Raw genomic sequence first — 15802 nt, forward strand, 5'->3', positions numbered from 1 at the left:
GGGTGATTTTCATTTGAAAGTGAACTAATCCTTTAAAGCAAATAATTTCCCACTGCTAAATAAATGTTATGAATTGCATTTTTATCTAAAATCATGTTATGGTACAGTGTTGTTGAAAAATGAAGTATCTCAAATTAAAATTGGCATCAGTTTCTCTTGGTTTATTGGTTATCACTTTCTGAATATGATAGACTCAACCAAAAATCTGTAATATTACCTTTTACTCTTCAGTATTTTATAGGGGTGTAACGGTACACAAAAATATGTATACCTCAGTTCTGAAGTCTCCGTTTGGTACATTTTTGGTACAGCAGGGGAAAAACAAACTTTTTTTTTTTTTTTAAATAAACTGTGGTTTCCTGAACAAACCGTGTCTGTCTTTAAATAAAAGAGCCTGTCCATCTTGCTGCATCTGGCAAGAACATACACTGCAGTTTATAGTGCTGTTGTAATTGTGGGAAGTGATTTGAAGTGCTTACACTTTTGGATGCAAAATATTTTAGACTAAAGTTTAGAATTATTGCTCTCCCATTCTATTAGACGTGAATGCACACAACGTCACTTGCTCACTGAAGTCTGAGAAGTCAAACGTAAATTCGCTTGCTGTCAGGATAACCCATTATGTGAAATGGAATTTGCGTAAATTTCTAACATTTACAGGCAAGTATAGAACCATAAGCTGAAAACATATATATTAAACCATCTTGTTAGTTTAAGACCATCAACAATTCAACGTTTAATCAGACAAGCTAATGCAATCTTCGCTGAACACTCATGAGCATTACATGCATACTGAATGTATGAATTCTGAATTTCTTTCAGAAGATTTGCAAGATTTGCATTAGCATGTATGGTGAAATACTATTCATTCCAATGTATTCTCAACATATAAAAGGCAAATATATGCAGCCAGTCACGGACAAAACGAACAGAACGAAGCCAAAGGAATGTCAGATGGTTATTGTAATGAGCTGTGCATGCTGGGTGGAGATAGGACATTTCCTTTCACATTTCCTGAGTATACGCACACTCAGGGCAAAGGCTGTTTGGGGGAACAAGGACAGAGATGTCCAGACAGAGAATACATGGTGGGTACAGGAAGTGACATTAGCATCAAACCTTCAGCCTATAGCCTAATATTTGACAACATTACATACATGTATCAGCTCAAATTTGAAGATATAAACTAAAATGGGCTACTTTATGGTAACTGACTTTTTTCATTCTTTCATTAAGCTGTTATTGAAAGTTACCAAATTTAAACCTGAGACATGTGACGTTTTTATAGCGTGGCAAAAGCTGTCAAAATGCTCATCTGACTGATAATGCTTGAGAGATCCACATTCACGCTTCAGTCCCAGCTGTAATGAGAGAGAGCTAATGCTCTTTTAAGGTAACAGCGTTTCTCAGCAGATCCCTGTAATTTGTAGGAAAGCAGTCTTGCCGACATCCTGATACTTTTCACATCTGGTCAGGAAGTATCGTTCTGTTTCCACCATTCTCAGATCTCTGAAGGAGCAGAGCAGTCTGTGCTTCTGGGCTGCTTAGTCTACGTCTTGTGTTATTTTCATTGCTTAGAGTCAGGATATACTCCTTAAAAGGCCTTTACAATAATGTTTTCAAATATGAAAGATTTATGATTAATTTTTTTATGGCAATATGCTGCTGAGAAGGTCAAATGTAACATTTAATATTCAAACATTTGAAATACTTAGAGAAAAAGTACTAGATTGCAACTATAGTTAAAGATGTATATAGAGTAAAAAATTTGTTAATAGCAGTCAGAAAATTCCTTAAAGGACTTCCTTCAGTAAATTAAGAGTAAGTGAATATAAATGACACATCTTAGATGTGTAACTGTGAGGTCTTGAGGCTCCGGCCTAGTTGAGTGCTTAATTTGATTACCATCTTGTCTGCTTTGTTTACCACAAGAGATGTGGCAGGCAATGAAGTTCAGAGATCCAAACCCCAGACGCATTCTTCAGCTTCAGCACAAAGAAAGGCTCTCCACACTCTCAGACAAATGCTAGGCTATAAAATAGCACATGTCAAACCCAACAAAGTCCCTCAATCATCTCTTTGGATAAACAGATTTGTTTTAGCTGGTATGGAAATCAGGTATAACAGATGCACTGTATCTTTTGTGAAAGAAAAATTTAACCTAAAAATGAAATTTACTCTCCAAAAGCGACAAAAAGTACTACTTCATACAACTATATATTTGTATTAAGTACTAGATAAACTATATATTAATCTTTAATTCACATTTTCATGTAAATTGTATATACTCTAATAGGGCTGTGTATTGCCAAGAATTTGGCGATACACATCACGATACAGGGGTTACGATACGGTATATTGTGATATATTGCGATACTGTAAGAAAGGCGATATATTGCAATATTTCTTGTTTTTTTTAGAAAAAGGATGCAATTTTAGAAAAAACAGTCATAAAGAACACACCACCATATGCATAAAACCTTACAAACAACTTTATTTTATTTAATCAATACAGTATCATTTATATCACTAATCACTATTAGTGATATATTGTGCAATCTAAGGGAAAATAGTAAAGTGACTGCAGGATTCTTTAAGTGTACATGTTTTAAAGGTTCACAGTATAGCAGTTTTTAAATTCTAAACTATTTAACAACTAGTGCATAGTCCATTTCATGACTGAATGTCTGTTTGTTTTATATTTAATACTGTAAAGCAGTCTAATGTATAGTGCTCTTTAAATAATCTAAATGCCTCTCAGCAGCGTAGATCGCGTTGGGATGTTAAGTGAGCTCTCAGATTCAGTGCGTTTCCCGAGTTTTGGATTTTAACATGGCCTATTTTGCAAACAACTGACTCTTGTCGATCTACTTAGTGGGTTCTTTATAGTTGAAGCCAAAATCAGTCCACATTTTCAGCTCTGTATACCACGGGAGCGCAATAATTCTATCGTCTTGTGAGCTGGGTTTGCTAATGCTAACGTAAGTGATGCACCTCGCGCTTCTCCAGTTTACGTTCAGAGATAACACTGCCATCTAGCGGTTGGGTTTAATACAGTCTGTGGTTTAAACTGAACACAAAGCCACGAACCTTGAATGTAAATAAATAAATATCGATACAGTGTTTTTGAGAACCGATAAAGTATCGCCAAACATAATATCTCGATATTCACGTGTATCGATATTTTCTTCCCCTATACTCTAACACAAATGGGATTTGTATTGAAGCACATTTCTGCCACATTAACTTTTTATTAAATCATAATTATGACATAAAAAGTCTCACTTTTAACAGCCATTATGACTTATACAATGACATTATGACATGATTTCAACTCATCAACTTTTTATCTCATAATTATGGCTAAATATGTCACAATTTTGAATTAGTATCTCATAATTTCATAATTGACTGAATTTAGACTTCTCAGTTATGACTTAGTGTGTCTTCATTTGGACTTTCAAATAATTATGACTAGAATTTTGGCTGTCATAATTATGACTTTTTATCTTTTCAATTTCAGCTTTGTCATTTGACATTTTATCTCAACTTCTCATAATTATGATTATTTAGTTTGTCACAATTTTGTCTCAATTATAAGCGCATCTTCTAGTGTTGTCACGATACTGGAATTTCTAACTTCAATACGACACCTTGAAAAGTATCAATATTATATACCATTTTCAACACTACAGGGGAAAAATGCTGCATATACTGTAATATAGAAAATTTTAATATTCCTTTCTTTTGTCCATCCATTGAAAGTCTAGGCAATCAAATATCTTCTTAAGAGATCACTTATATGATAAAGCTTTTAAGCTTTTTTCATATATAAACAATGATCAATTACCAATAAAGTTCCCTCACAAATGTTTACAATGGGGTAATTTACAAATTGTTGTTCCAAATTATTGTTTGGTACAACAATACAAGTGAAATAGTTTTTATTGTTCTCAGGTAGGTCTAACAGGTAAGAAACTAAATAAAAAGAAACAAAGTAATCAAATTTAAAATAACATTTGATAAACTTCACTGTAAAATTAAATACAGATTAAATCAATTACAGCTAGATAAGTTAATCAGTCAAAAGAAGTAAGTGATTTTCTCTTTCTTTTGTTGTTTGATTAACATTATCAACATAGAGAGTGACGTTTATTAGGCTGCTGTCACTTTAAGACCTGACACATGCACAGATCTAAAATACTGTTAGTTACATATTCCTCCCGAACTGTTTACAATTTTGTTTACGATAATACTTACCAAGATGGGCATTGTGACATTATTTTTTAGTGTATTTGACCATTAATAGGCTGTGAAAAAGAGATCATTTTGGCACTTGTATGTCAGAGGCGTCTTTATTATGCGTGTTCCCTTCGGGTGTGGGAATGAGTAGAATTATGTGCAATCCTGTGCCAAAATTCAAAGCCAGTCACACCAACACTATTTAACAGGAGTGAATGAGACGACTGAATGAGAGGAGGCAGGTGCGTGTGTCAACTCGTTGTTGGAGAAGAGAGCAAGAAAGCGCAGCTGGTATCGGTGTTGATACTGCAGAAAGGAGTATTGGAATCGTTTCAGATACTTCAGTATCGATACATTTCGAAATATCAATATTTTTGACCACACTAATGTCTTCATTTTGACTTTCTTATAATTTTGGCTGTCGTAATGTTATTTTTTTTTATCTCATTTTCAACTTGACTCATAATTATGATTTAGTTTTTCATAATTTTGACTTTTTTCTCATTATAACAATACTGTCTGACTTTGTCATGACTTTAATTTCAACTTAAATGACTTAAATGTCTTAATTCTGATTTTTTTTCATAATTATGACTTTAATAATTTTGACTTTTTATATCATAATTTCAAATTTTTACCTCATAAACCTCTCCTTCACCCAGTAATAAATAATTCCCAGAAATAAATACATGTGATTTATTCCTTTAACATTTTAATATTAGGCAGATTATCCTAATTTACCTTTAAGTTAAAAGCCTGAAGTACTGTGGTATAACCACCTGACACCATCACTGTACTACTGTATCAACATACAGTAGTGCTTCATAGGTCTTCAACTCAAAATGTGTTTAAATCTCTGACCCAAACTTCATAACACTTGCAAGACAAAAGCATGTCCCCTCCCTCATTCTCCACAATGCTCTTCCCTGTCCTGTCCCAACCCCAAACTTCCTTTGTCTCCATCTGAATAACAAACAGTGGCTTCCCAAAATGTCTAATTTCTGCACTCATTAAGGCCGTCTTTGCTTGGCCCTGCTCTCACCCTGGCCAAAATTACTGGGTTGAGCAGCTGAGTAAGGACCACTAACACCACAAATGTCAGGGTCACAGGAAAGGAGTTTTACTTCAACAGACTGTGTCTAAATATAGGGGTTGACCTGAAGAGGGGGGGGGGGGGGGGGGGGTATGGTATGAAAGTCTGTTTAGCAGACATAAATGAGCTTCACATCTCTAGGGGTGCTGAATGCCCATAGTCTGCCTCTGTGTGGAATGTTTCTATACTTTTTTTTTTTGCAAGATTAAACTATTCTCAGATTATTAAGTGATTGTTTTGTGTGATTTAACTTGCCTTCTCTGTGGTTCTCAATTCTCTCTGATTGGCTGATGAGTTCTTCTGCCTTGATGTTATCCTGCTCGAACTGCAAAAAACAAACAAATAAATAAACTTAAATTCACTGCCTCTGAAGCCCTATTCAGTGACAAAAATCATACTGACTATAGATCAAGATAAATGTGGCCAAAACACAAAATTCCAGTTCTTGAGTCATGATGTAATAGGCGTGTCCCAATTTGCATACTTATTTAATATTCTGTGCAGTTTTGTAGTATAAATAGTGTGAGTAGCGTTCACACTGAAAATTCCAAATAGAAAAAGTATACTTTAAATACCCGGATTATGACACTTCATGCACTCAGCTGTCGCAGCTTTAATTATGGAATCTGGTGTTGATTGACAAAATGAAACAAGGCATTTAAATAGTGCTTTACTTTTTACTACTGTACACCCAAAGGGGTCTCTCCTCAACCACCACCAGTGTGCAGCATCCACTTGGATAATGTGACAACAGCTATAGGTGGAGAGGAGAGAGTGATAGAGCCAATTCAGGAGATGGGGATTATTAGGAGGCCATGATTGATAAGGGCCAATGGAGGGAATGTGGCCAGGACACCAGGGTTACACCCCTACTCTTTTATGACAAGTGCCATGGGATTTTTAAATGACCACAGAGAGTCGAGAACTCGGTTTAAAGGATTAGTTCACTTTCAAATAAAATTTTCCTGATAATTTACTCACCCCCATGTCATCCAAGATGTTCATGTCTTTCTTTCTTCAGTCGAAAAGAAATTAAGGTTTTTGATGAAAACATTCCTGGATTATTCTCCTCTGCCAAAACCACACTTTCGTATTCTTCAAAAAGCTTACGCTGTATGTCCCACGCCTTCCCTATTCTTCTTACGGAAAAAATGGAACTGGCGCTGCGTTCGTTCCGTAAGTAGAATAGGGAAGGTGTGGGACATACAGCGTTGTTTATATAAAGCATATACATTTACACTTTGTTTCGCTAGATAAGACCCTTATTCCTCGTCTGGTATCGTTTAAAGCCCTCTGAAGCTGCATTGAAACTGTAATTTTGACCTTCAACCGTTTGGAGGCCATTGAAGTCCACTATAAGGAGAAAAATCCTGGAATGTTTTCATCAAAAACCTTAAATTTCTTTTCGACTGAAGAAAGAAGGACATGGACATCTTGGATGACATGGGGGTGAGTAAATTATCAGGAACATTTTAATTGAAAGTGAACTAATCCTTTAACGTTTCATCCGAAGGACGGGTTTTCTGGGCAGAGATGGAGATGATGTAAAGATCATGTACCATCTTGACTTTAAAAAAATTAAGCTGACTGGCACTCAAAAACGGCCTGACGGCCATCCATTGGCTTGGTGTGTCCCATCCTTTGGGGTGAACTATCCCTTTAACCTTTCAATTTCAGTCACCATCATCCCAATTAAACATAATTTTTATTTATGCTGACAGCTTAAGACTAAAACAAAAGTACCACACCACTGGTTGAGCAAACGAAAGCTCAAACTAAAGCAATGTTCTGATAGTGCCATAAAGCCATAGTGTTCTGGAGAAACAACCTACTAATGACTTATTTATTTGTCGCCTATACACAACATAGCACATTCATTATTATTATTATTATTATTATTATTATTATTATTATTATTATTATTATTAATATATATATATATATATATATATATATATATATAATTTTATTACAATTTCATGTAGAATACATGAACAAATTAATAAATGAAAACGAGCGGGGCAAACGGGCCAAAACGAGAACGAAATGTTAATTTGGTGCATGTGTGATTTTTTGCATTAATATGAAAATGAAATGAAATGTACCAAAACCTTTCTTGAACAAAATATGTATTTTGTGATGGGCAGGTCATTTTGTCCATGCAATTAGGTAGCCCTTAAAAGAGATAATCGTGAGAAAAAAAAAAAAATTTGCAATTGTGAGGGGAAAAAAAATTCACAATTTCGAGATAAGTCAAGTCAAAATTGCGAGATAAGAACTCGTAATTGAGAGAAATAAAGCCAGAATTGTGATATACACAGTTTTTATTCCATGGTAGCAATGGGCTTTCATAGAAATGTCACAAATTTTAAAACATCAACATTTGTTTCAACATGCAGAATTGCAATGAAAGCTGATAAAGAAATAACATGCTGTGCAGAAAACTTAAATTTATGAGAATATTAATAAATACAAAGAATTCTCTCAAACAGGTGAACCAGACCGTTTGAGTTTTTGAGTTTGTATGCAAGTTGTAAAGAAGGCTGAAAGGACTAAGATGTTTAGTGTTAGCTTAATGCTGTGGACTTTAAGTCTTCTTGGCTTAACGGCAATTGTCTACCTGCTGTAAAAGGATTAACAGTTATATGGTACAATAAACACCAAACCACAGTTAATCAGCAGCCCAGCACAAACAGAAATAATCAGGCATTACACGAGGTCATGTGTTTGAGTGTGTTTTTGTTTCAGACCAGCTGAAGTCTTGAAGCCCGTCTGAGAGAACGATTTAAACCTAACATATGTAAATCGGTGACTGACATGTCCATAGTAAACCTGCAATATTTTACTAGCAAACAACAGCAAAGCATCATTTTTCTGTCTGTAAAGAACCGATAAAGCAAACAGACGCAGACACTGCTCAGCAGCAGTCACATCCATATTTCTACACTATAATTACAAGATGCTTGCCATGAAAATACATGAGAAATGGCTTTTTCTGAAGTTCAGATCGAGGTTGCCATTAAAGAGACATTTCACCCAAAAATAAAGATCTGTGAACTGAAGCGGTCTTAAATTTTAGCCTGTTCCTTACACAAAGCTGACACATGGCTTTCAAACACTTTGATTATAAATGCGCAAGATGCATGAACAACTTTTATAGTAGTTTTTTATCCTTTAGGAGATTAAAAAGCCCTAGTCCCGGTTTACTTTTATCATGGAAAAAGCTGCTTCAGTATGTGGTTCTAAGTGACATGAGGGTGAGAAAACTTACGACCGATTTTTATTTTTGAGTGAACGCTGACTTTAATGCATATGTATGCGGTAAAACCTTTAAGACAGGTTTAATCTAGCAATCATTCTGCAGCAGTTTCAGATGAACTCAGATGGTGACCACAGTAAAGTGTGAGCCAAATGGACTCTCCTGAACTCACAAGATCTCTGCTTTACTCCTACTTGCATGAAAAACCTTAATGCCACATAAAGCTTTACATCGTCTAAATTGCTGAAGGTAGTTGAGTGCACAAAGCTCATAAGATCTAGTGTGTGTGTAGCAGTCAGTGTCATTTTCCATGAGCGTCTGGATAAGTCTGGTGAACCACACACACACTTAACTCTTGATGAGTGAAATACAGTAGCAGGGCCTGTCATTTTGGCTCCAACACACACACACACACACACACACACACACACACACACACACACACACACACACACACACACACACACACACACACACACACACACACACACACACACACACACACACACACACACACACACACACACACACACACACACACACACACACACACACACACACACACACACACACACACGTTAAAATGAGAGATGAAGAGATCATACTTCATATTCACTGAATATCCATCAAAGACTAGGAGCTTTACTGCCAATCTACAGGTCTGGTTCTCTTTGTCTCTCTCAAATGATGGAAATTTCAATATGCATTTTTAGATATATTTAAACATTTTAGCACTAAAAGATTTTAGTTTTCTGTATATTATGCAAACACTACTGTTCAAATATTTGGGGTCATTACATGTTTTTTTTAATAAGCAAGCATGCACTAAGTTGATCAAAAGTGACAGTAAAGACAATTCTATTTCAAATAAGCGTTTTTTTTTTACTTTCTATTAATCAACAAATGCTGAAAAAAAAAATGCATCACGGTTTCCACAAACATATGAAGCAGCACAACATTTTTCAACATTAATAATCAATACCCAAATCATCATATTAGAATTATTTCTGAATGATCATGTGACACTGAAGACTGGAGTAATGATGCTGAAAAATCAGCTTTACATCACAGAAATAAATTATATTTTATAATATATTCACATAGAAAACAGTTTAAATTGTAATAATATTTCACTATTTTACTGTGTTTTTGATCAAATAAATGCAGCCTTGGTGAGCAAAAGAGACTCCTTTCAAGAAAATATTTCAATAATAAAAAAAAAATCTTACCAACCCCAAACTTTTATGTTGTTTTATATATATATATTATACATACACATACACTAATGTAAATGCATTAACATTCGAGCAATGAATACTGTGAATAAATGAAAACTAAAAATGTATGCCATTTAATCTATATTAATGAAACAATGAAGTAGAAATTAAGACACTTATGGCAACAGCACAATACTTATAGTAATATATGATAAAACCCTTTATGAAAGAGTCATTTACCTTCTTCTGGAGTTCCTATATGAAGTTCTCAATCCACACGTGTGTACAGCACATAAAAAGCAGGACTCAGTCACTGAACTCCGGCTACCGTACACACACACACACACACACACACACACACACACACACACACATAATCACACTGGCCACTCCCCCTTCTTCCTGACCACTCCCACTCTCTTCCTCCCCACATCCCACCCTTCCTGGTTAACTCAAGTCTCTTGCCTTTCATTATATTGCAGGTCAACAGATAAACCGCAGCCGTGGACCCCTCAGTTTCAAACTTTGCACCTTCATGTGTCATAAAACCATCTAAAACTGCCAAAATAAATCGCATAATTATATGTATTTAGCACTTTTTTTAGAGCAACTTGATATTCAGAGCTTCATAAATAGTCTACATCTAATAATAATTCCAAAGTTTATAAACTATATCCAGAGTCAAAACAGCCTCCACAGCTTCCACACTGGAGTCTCATGATTCCCAAAGCCAATCTTTGAACACAGGAAAAGATGTCAAACTGAGATATAACAACACATGAAAGCACAAACGCACAGACCTCACGTCACAGAAGGAAAACATTCAAAAGGCAAGAATTCTGGTACACACGAGGGAATCACTCAGACAACACAATGGAAAAACATTCATACTCGCACGGGGACGAAAGTAAAATACTGTATACAAAGCAGATGTAAATATCAACAATGTTCAAGAGGCCATTCTTCTATTCAGGCCTGTTTTAATTTGTGCCACAATATAGACTGTATTGTCACTGTTAACTATGAAAGATATGGTCTATAAAAGTAATCAAATCTGCATTTTTACCATGTTATCTTTATTCTTTCTATTTCCAGTACGAAAATACTAAAAATTAGGGCTGTCAAACATTTAATCGCATCCAAAATAAAAGTTTGTGTTTACATAATATACAGCTATGGAAAAAATTAAGAGACCACTTAACATTGATTTCTAAACTTGGAGTGGTCTCTTAATTTTTTCCATAGCTGTATGTGTTTATACTATGTTTAATTATTATGTGCATGTAAATACACACACATACACGTATAAATTTAAGAAGTATTTGCTTGTATATACTGTATATATATATATATATATATATATATATATATATATATATATATATATATATATATATATATATATATATATATATATATATATATATATATATATTATATATATATATATTATATATATATATATATATACAAATATTATACATTTACAGAAAATTTGTTATATTTATAAATGCATGTGTGTGTATTTATATATACGTAATAATTATACATAGTATTCACACATATATTATGTAAACACAAACTTTTATTATGGATGCGATTAATCGTTTGACAGCCCTACTAAAAATATTAATCAAAGCTACAGTTTTATTATATAGTTATATTAAAACACTAGTTTATCTACAGAAGACTTAGGGGCCGTTCACGTTGCATCATTAGCGCGCTAAAGTTCGTTATTTTACAGGGTTAGTTCACCAAAAAAATTTCCTTTCTGTCATTAATTACTCACCCTCATGTCGTTCCACAACCATAAGATTCGGAACACAATTTAAGATATTTTCGATGAAATCTGTTTTTTTGTTTTTTTTTATCCCCCATAGAAACGAAATTACCACATTCAAGGTCCAGAAAGGTAGTAAAGACATTGTTAAACAGTCGACGTGACTACAGTGGTTCAACCTTAAATGTTATAAAGTGACAAGAAGACTTTTTGTGTGCAAAAAAAAAACAACGACTTTATTCAACAATTTCTCCTCTTCCCTGTCAGTCTCCTACGCAGTTGATGTAGTGAAGCAGTGCAGCACTTCCGTGTTTACGTCCGAATGCCGGCTCAGTACTGGCCAAAGCTGATCATGTGAGCAGCACAACGTATGCGCGTGACATAGATGGGCACTCGAGTTAGAGATGGACTCGAGTCGCATTTTAACAGACTTCAGACTCGGACTCGACCTGAAATGACTCCAGACTCGACTCGACTCGGCACAAAAGACTCTGAATATTTTAAAAATGACTCAAGTCTTTTACCCTTAACTACTGATATAATAAATAAAGAATTTGTGTTGTGTTTAAATGGTTTTATAATATCTGTGTCACATACATTTCCTTACATGTCGTGGTAGATTGGACTCTTGTCATAGAATTTGATTATGTATGTCCGTGCGCGTAAACTCCGAAATGTCATAGTAAGAGTCCCATGCAACATGATGGGAGCCACCGTGCCATATGTTCTTTCGTTTGGGTTTATTATCACGTCAGATCAGCTAGACGCACAGAATGTGGGAAAACAATTAAAGACACTGGAACTACAAATGTTTTGAGACATCGCATCCACAAAGGTTAGTCACATAAACTCACACAGCTAGCTATTATACTGTGGTGTAGCTGCAAAGCTCTTTTGAATTGCCAGCCTGTTAAAATATGAACAAAAAAAGTTATCAATCTTCGTATTATTTGCAGTTTTTCCATTTCTTAATGTGTGTGTCCATAAGAGAGAGAGATAGAAAGAGATGTTAATCCATTTATTACTTAAAGCTCATATTTTAACGTATCACAATCAGCATGTGTAGAGTTTTCAATTAGGGATGTGCACAAATAGTCGAATATTCGTTCTGTAATTAATATTCGAAAAATAAAAATACTATTCGAATTTTACTATGTTGCTTTGCTGGCTGTAAATGCAGTGAATCCATGATAAATCCTGAGCACTAAAACTCGCAGTTATAACTAAATGCACCGGGTGTCGCTGTGGAGCGTGTTTAAATAAGTTTATTTTATTTGATCATCACATAATGTTGTCGTCTGCCTCGCGCAGTTTGGAATTAATTCGATGAAAATTATCTTACTAAATGGAATTACTTTTGATCAAATGAATGAATGAAACGGAGTTATCATAATATCAACACCATAATTAGAAAGCACATGAAATCTAAATACCCGTCGAGTGAGGAAAGACAGCTGTCCATCACTGCATTCACGACGTCAGGTAAGTGCAGCTGTAAGTTATCCCCGAGTGAGCAAAGATGATAACTTATCTGATAGCAAAATTATTTTGAGACATATGCTTCCTTTAAGTTTCGTCGCGGGAGATATATTTACGAACAGAAAACACAGTGCTACTGTTAGAAACTTAGCTTAGCACACTGTTATGTATTGTTATTTTAGTCTCTGCAACGTCTGTCAGCACAGCTCGTTTTCTCACCCGAGCATGTGGATATTATTGTTTTTCTCAACATGAACATGTGAAACAATATAAACACGATAACCATATACTGACTCGAGTGTATTATGTACGTTTTGTACAATAGGGGGCGCTGTCTGCTTTATTAGTATTTTCCCGCTCGCGCTGCTTGAGATTAAATGCTTTTGTTCTTAATATTTTCTGTTTACACATATTGTTTAATGCTTTGAACTAAAAGAATATAATGAGATATAAATGTAAGCTTGTTGTGTATATTTCCTAATCGTAAGCTTGTTCAGAAATGGTTACAAAATATTGATGAATATGAAACAATAACGTCTTTCTCGTTTAACCTCATTTAAATAAACGAATATTCGAATATTCGTTTTTTACGAGTCCAAATATTCGAATACAATATTTTGGAAAAATGCCCATCCCTATTTTCAATTGAAATTCTTAAACATTCCGAAGTTTGATATTTTCTGATAATGACTGTCGTCACGAACAACGAAGCTGTATAACAAACTGCTGTATAACAAACCGTGACTCACTGGCGCCATCTTGTGTCCATTTAGCGACTGTATTGAAAATGACTACTCGTGTTGCCAGGACGACTGTTTCAAATAAAACCGATTATAGAAAGATCATATAATTTTGTCTATATAATAAAACTAGGAAAAAATATAGGATTTGATTATGAGATTTTTTTTTTTTTTTTTTTTTAATGACTCGAGACTCGACTCGGACTCCAGATAAAAGACTTGTGAACATCTCTGGCATGTGATTCTGATGAAGGAGCCGGCCAATAATGAGCCGGCGTTCTGACAAAGAACCTGGAAGTGCTGCACTTTCACGAAAATTGAACCAGATCATCTTCAGACCATGCTGACAAAAAGTTATGGAATTCAAGTCGATTGCTCAAACCGTTTTCGAAAAACACACGAACGAATTGTATGTAGCGCTTGCGAAAATAGAAGTAAGGCTGTATCTCTGCAAAACTCTTTATCATATTCAGACCAAACTTGGTACATGTCATCACAAGCATGGCCTGAGTCATCATGCAGTGTTTCGGTGCAGCGCCACCTACTGGTGCGGAGATATGAAAAATGGCTATTTTTGCTTATAACTTCTGATGGGTTTGTCCAAAAATCATAAATTTGGTCTTGTTGAATTCGGGGAATCATGCCGAGTCGTTCCCACTTCAGCCATTTTGGCCGTCGGCCATTTTGAATTTTGTGCTAAAATGCTGTATTTTACGAACACATTAGCGTATCGTTACGAAACTCGGTATGGGTCATCAGCACAATGCCCTGAAGAAGCCTGAGAAGTTTCGGACCAGCGCCACCTTGTGGTCAAAAGTTATAACAAAATGTACAAAATCAAATTTGCCATAGTCAGCTAAACTTCCTGTCCGCCATATTGTTTTTCTTTAAAAACCTTTTTTCGAACTCCTCCTAGACCGTTGCTCGGATTTTCACCAAAATTAAACCGTGTCATCTTCAGACCATGCCGACAAAAAGTTATGGATTTCAAGTCGATATGTCAAACCGTTTTCGTATACCAGAGCAAAGAATTTGAGGCATGATGCAAAAACGACTCTTGAAGCTGTATCTCTTCAGTGCTTTGACATATTGACACCAAACTTTGCAAGTGTCATTGTCACCTCACTCTGACCATACCACAACAATTTGGACACAGCGCCACCTATTGGTCGAAAGTGATGAATCAGTAAATCCTCATTTTTTATCATTTTTCAGCTGTTTTACCTAAAATGATCTTAATAGGTCTTTAATTGCTCACTACTGCAGTTAGCCTGATGCTCCCAGTCGTGTTGGCTTGCTTCTTGTGCCGTTTTTGTGCTTGGCCCCGTAATTGCTGCTTGCAGCTATATTTAAAATTTGAAATAGTCGTTTTCTATTTACAGATATATTGTAAAATGTAATTTATTTCTCTGATCAAAGCTGAATTTTCAGCATCATTACTCCAGTCTTCAGTGTCACATGATCCTTCAGAAATCAATTTAAAATGCTGATTTGCTCAGTCATTATCAATTATTATTGATAATATTATATAATTGATAATATTATTAATAATAATGGTTCTTCTTATTATCAATGTTGAAAACAGTTGTGCCGTTTCATATTTTTGTGGAAAACATGATACTCTTTTACAGTGTTCTTTGATGAATAGAAAGTTCAAAAGACATCCTTGTTGAATAAAAGCTTATTGGGTTATTTCATGCTTTCAAGCTTAAAACTCACAGCCACTAAGTAAAGCAAAAGTAGCTTTAATTTAAAAACTGTGAGAGCAACGGAAGCAAAAATAACAGAGCCTTGTCCAACAAGAACATTGGATAAAAGGCTAATTTTGTTCCGAGTAAAAGAATCTTGCAAACAGCATATTATGTGCACTTTGTGTGTGGCCGTTGTACAGAGCATCAACTGAAAGAAGATGGGCAGGAAGTTTTGCATTAAATTTCAAATGTTGATGGCAAACTCATTGTTACATAACCTGCCTTAGGCGGCTTTTTTTCC

The 15802-nt window shown here is 35.0% G+C and overlaps 1 protein-coding gene across 1 annotated transcript in view; it reads right to left on the minus strand.

Moving 5' to 3' along the window:
• The window catches only part of smtnb (smoothelin b), an 81514-nt gene that overhangs the window by 45577 nt on the left and 20135 nt on the right, over positions 1 to 15802 (minus strand). The window contains 1 exon segment of the mRNA XM_067406060.1: positions 5591 to 5660. Within this exon segment, the coding sequence (XP_067262161.1) occupies positions 5591 to 5660 (70 nt within the window).

This window comes from Chanodichthys erythropterus, chromosome 13 (genome assembly GCF_024489055.1).
Source record: "Chanodichthys erythropterus isolate Z2021 chromosome 13, ASM2448905v1, whole genome shotgun sequence".
In the NCBI taxonomy this organism is placed as follows: domain Eukaryota; kingdom Metazoa; phylum Chordata; class Actinopteri; order Cypriniformes; family Xenocyprididae; genus Chanodichthys; species Chanodichthys erythropterus.